This window comes from Buceros rhinoceros, unplaced genomic scaffold, assembly GCF_000710305.1.
Source record: "Buceros rhinoceros silvestris isolate BGI_N320 unplaced genomic scaffold, ASM71030v1 scaffold37533, whole genome shotgun sequence".
Classification (NCBI taxonomy): Eukaryota; Metazoa; Chordata; class Aves; order Bucerotiformes; family Bucerotidae; genus Buceros; species Buceros rhinoceros.
Window position 1 is genome coordinate 1 of NW_010403661.1, and position 426 is coordinate 426.

The window sequence follows — 426 nt, forward strand, 5'->3', positions numbered from 1 at the left end:
AGGGCCCCACCAAGGGCCCAGAGAGGATCCCACCCCAGCATGGCCTCCCAGAAGCCCCCAGATGCTGCCAGACAGAGCCCTGAGGAGGAGGAGAGAGCCCCAGAGAACAGGTTTGTGCAGCCAAAGTACAGCTTCAAGGATGAGGAGGAGTGGGAGGAGGAGGATGGCAAAGAGGAGACAGAGAATGAGGAGGAGGAGGAATAGGAGGAGGATGAAGCAACAATGGCAGTCTCTGTGCCACCCAAGCAGCCAAATCAGTGCCCCAAGTGCAGGCAGAGCTTCTTGCCTGGCTCAGAGCTGGTGAAGCACCGGTGCTCCCATCCCAGCACCCGACCCTTCATCCGCAACGACTGTGGCAAGAGGTTTGGGTGGAGCACAAAGCTCCTCCAGCACCACCTGATCCACACCGGGGAGAAGACCTTAACA

General features: G+C 59.2%; 1 protein-coding gene across 1 annotated transcript in view; it reads left to right on the forward strand.

Moving 5' to 3' along the window:
- Positions 1–222: 222 nt before the first annotated feature.
- Positions 223–426, forward strand: part of LOC104490768 (zinc finger protein 3-like) — a 522-nt gene continuing 318 nt past the window's right edge. The window contains 1 exon segment of the mRNA XM_010133099.1: positions 223–423. Within this exon segment, the coding sequence (XP_010131401.1) occupies positions 223–423 (201 nt within the window).